The following is a 3,416-nucleotide window of genomic DNA, read 5'->3' on the forward strand; positions in this document are numbered from 1 at the left end:
TAATTCCCAACAAACTCTACCATACATCTAACTATAATGACTACGCTGTATTCTCACAGGTTATTAAAACTCTATTTAATTCCCAACAGACTCTACCATATATCTAACTATAATGACTACGCTGTATTCTCACAGGTTATTAAAACACTATTTAATTCCCAACAGACTCTACCATATATCTAACTATAATGACTACGCTGTATTCTCACACTATCTTCTACTCACTTTGTTTGGTATTTTCTGAAGCAAATGAAGAATCCAGCGAAGGACAGATATCCTGGTTTGCATGGATTCATGTTCAATTTTATTTGTTAAAACCATAACTAAAGATTTTGAATCTAATCCACTAGGATCAGACAATTTTTCTTCATTTGTAGAGTTGCCTTGCAATTCACCACCACCAGACTTTTCCTTTGACTCAGTGGACAGGTCATGGTCATCTTCTTCAATGATCAAAGTTGTCAGGCTGTTGTTTACTACTTTAGCCATCTCTCTAATATCTATACATCTGTTAAGGATATTGTTTATAATGTAAATTATCTTTCTAACACACATTAGTGTGCTAAAAACACTGTTTGTAATGTTAACTATATTTTTGATATAACATTAGTGTGCTAAAAACAGTATTTGTGACATTACATATATTCTAATGTATAGTAACACGTTAAAACAATGCTTATAGTGATAGCCATCTCTTTAGTGTAGTCCAATGTTAATGGTATCATAATGACATACATGCATATGACAGGGTTTGGAACTTTATTTTTTTCTAAGCTAAATGGAGGAATTTCCTGCATATTTTTAATAAAACTTATATTTTCAGACACAAAGTTTTATTACAATATATAATATTAACTTTTTTTTCCCATTTCCAACTGTACTTGCTTTTTGTTTTTTCAGTTTTGATGAAGTGTTTTTTTATGGCAGGACTTTCACTACATTATATAAACTGACATGTCCCAATACTTCACACTCCAGTTTACCACAATGTTGTATATACTGGTACAGGTTTAGCATCAGTTATAAACTGACATGTCCCAATAACAAAGTGTTAGATACTTCACACTCCAGTTTACCACAATGTTGTATATACTGGTACAGGTTTAGCATCAGTTATAAACTGACATGTCCCAATAACAAAGTGTTAGATACTTCACACTCCAGTTTACCACAATGTTGTATATACTGGTACAGGTTTAGCATCAGTTAATTCTTCATCCTGAAGTACTCATTCAACTGACTGCTCATCCAGTTAAAATTCAATGTGTGTGCGTGTCAGAAACTTTTAATGATGCTGATGCTTAGAAATACCGATTATTATACAATACACTCTTAGCCAATGAGGATCACTTTAGTTCTCATGGTTGTTCAAATTTACATATTCATAAAGTGTTAATTATGTCTAATATGTGAATTTTTGCCTATTGTAAGTTACCATTTTTATTAGAATTAATTTGTGAAAGACCTAGATGGTTGTGGTTTTATTTGCAGATTGTGTGAAAGTCAGATTACACAGCTCTAAATTATTATCTTGGGAGGTGAATCATATTTTTAGAAGTTTTCTAGAAAAACTGGGAGACTTGAAAGTTCCAAAAAAAGTATAAAAATAAAAACTCTGTAAAGATACTTTTCTTGCTGTCATCATCATGTCCTAAGTTTGGTAGAACAGCCTGAAGAATGCTGGAAACAAATGGAAGAAGTTTTCGTCTCGCAAGATTGATGAAATCTTTCAGCCACATCAATGCAGTAAACTGGACTAAGTTTGCTGGATACAAACAATAATTAACATTATAACGAAATATTATTACAAGAAAACCAACACGTACATTAGTTATATACATATGTCACAAAACTAAAAGTAGAAAGACAATAATCCAATTAGTTGATGAACATTCACACCTACAGAGCTAGTAGCTTGTTTTGTGTTGAATAAAAACAGTGGCGAGTAAAGAATTATACAATGAAGCCTACAAGTTTTTACATTACACCACAATATAAGGCCTAATGTATTTGTTTACTTCACTTTCCCAAGCAGTACTGATGAGCTATGAATTTAGTAAAACAAGTCTACTACAGAGAGTATCAAATCAAAGAACAGACCGTGCCTCTACATCATTCATGAATTCTTCCTCCACAAAAATGACATGCTTTGGTGAAGAAACAAAAAAAAATCATATATACATTACCAAGTAATATGCTGAATAACAATGAATAATTAATTGTAATGCCACATGTTGCTCAAACACCTAAAGTATTTTAGGTTATTAGCAATGAGTAAAGTACTTAACATCAAAGCCTACAAATAGGACTGGCTGTTGCCATTTCAAAATCATTTCTAATGTATTTAGCAAAGGTATCTTTTCTTCTTGCAAAGTAGTTATAAAATGTCCATTCTTATGAGTATAAGTTCAAATATAATGAAAGAAGGCACTGAAATACACATGTCATAAGTAACAGGTACAGAGAACTTAAACAGTGGAATACAAAGAAACACTTTGATACTGATTCTTTATAAACTTGAAAGTTAATAAACTTTGACTTAGTTTTATAATATCCTGGAACTTACCAAGCTACAATAACAATTAGCAATAAAATCGTTTTTTCAAATGGAAAAATAAATAATAATAAAACTGAAACATACCAGTAGACCCCGAGTGCTTGGCTAAAATTGATACCATTGCTGTAAAGTCTACTGTCTGTGGATTTTTATTGATATTTCTAAGGAAACTTCCAAGCACAGTTTCACACCTACAAATATTTGCAAAATAACTAGTGAATACCATATAATAACATTTTATGTATTGTTTAAACTTATCTGTTGAGTTAAAACTTTACACTTGAGGTTTAAGCATTTTGCAAGTCTTTTAATAAGATTTTTCTTACATTTTCCTGATCTCTGTTGTGTTATCATCTAATATTTCAAAGAGGCCATCCAAGATCTCTGGGAGAAATATCACCATATCAATGTCAGGAACGTCATTCAAAGTAGAAACCTAAGGGGAAAAGAATTAGAAAATCTTCAATGTTTAATGAAACACAACAACAGTCTGTATTTTTTCAACAATTGTGGTTAACAATACTGCTCATTTATTTCAAAGCTGAAACATATATAGGTAAAACTTTACAAACATGAAAAGCCATTAAAATCTGGTCTAAGCATGTTTCCCACACCTTAGGTGGAATGAAATTCCCTAACCAAAATATGTTATTCTCTGACCATTTGATCTATGCTTGTAATGTATCATTCAATTATTACCTATACCTCTCTATAACAAGTACCACTTCCCACGGGTATAAAACCATAACAAGTACCACTTCCCACGGGTATAAAACCATAACAAGTACCACTTCCCACGGGTATAAAACCATAACAAGTACCACTTCCCACGGGTATAAAACCATAACAAGTACCACTT

At 31.8% G+C, this 3,416-nt stretch overlaps 1 protein-coding gene across 3 annotated transcripts in view; it reads right to left on the reverse strand.

Annotated features, from left to right (window-relative positions):
* The window catches only part of LOC106469551 (protein VAC14 homolog), a 33,950-nt gene that overhangs the window by 16,047 nt on the left and 14,487 nt on the right, over positions 1 to 3,416 (reverse strand). For all 3 annotated transcript variants that reach the window (XR_002612871.1, XM_022398091.1, XM_013930047.2), the window contains 4 exons: positions 2,884 to 2,993; positions 2,642 to 2,748; positions 1,628 to 1,765; positions 226 to 500 (listed from right to left, as the gene is read on the reverse strand). Coding sequence is in view for 2 of the 3 variants with exons in the window: in XM_022398091.1 (XP_022253799.1) it covers positions 226 to 500; positions 1,628 to 1,765; positions 2,642 to 2,748; positions 2,884 to 2,993 (630 nt within the window). In the remaining variant the exon portion in view is untranslated. The remainder of the gene's footprint in view (positions 1 to 225; positions 501 to 1,627; positions 1,766 to 2,641; positions 2,749 to 2,883; positions 2,994 to 3,416) is intronic.

This window comes from Limulus polyphemus, unplaced genomic scaffold, assembly GCF_000517525.1.
Source record: "Limulus polyphemus unplaced genomic scaffold, Limulus_polyphemus-2.1.2 Scaffold3540, whole genome shotgun sequence".
Lineage (NCBI taxonomy): Eukaryota > Metazoa > Arthropoda > Merostomata > Xiphosura > Limulidae > Limulus > Limulus polyphemus.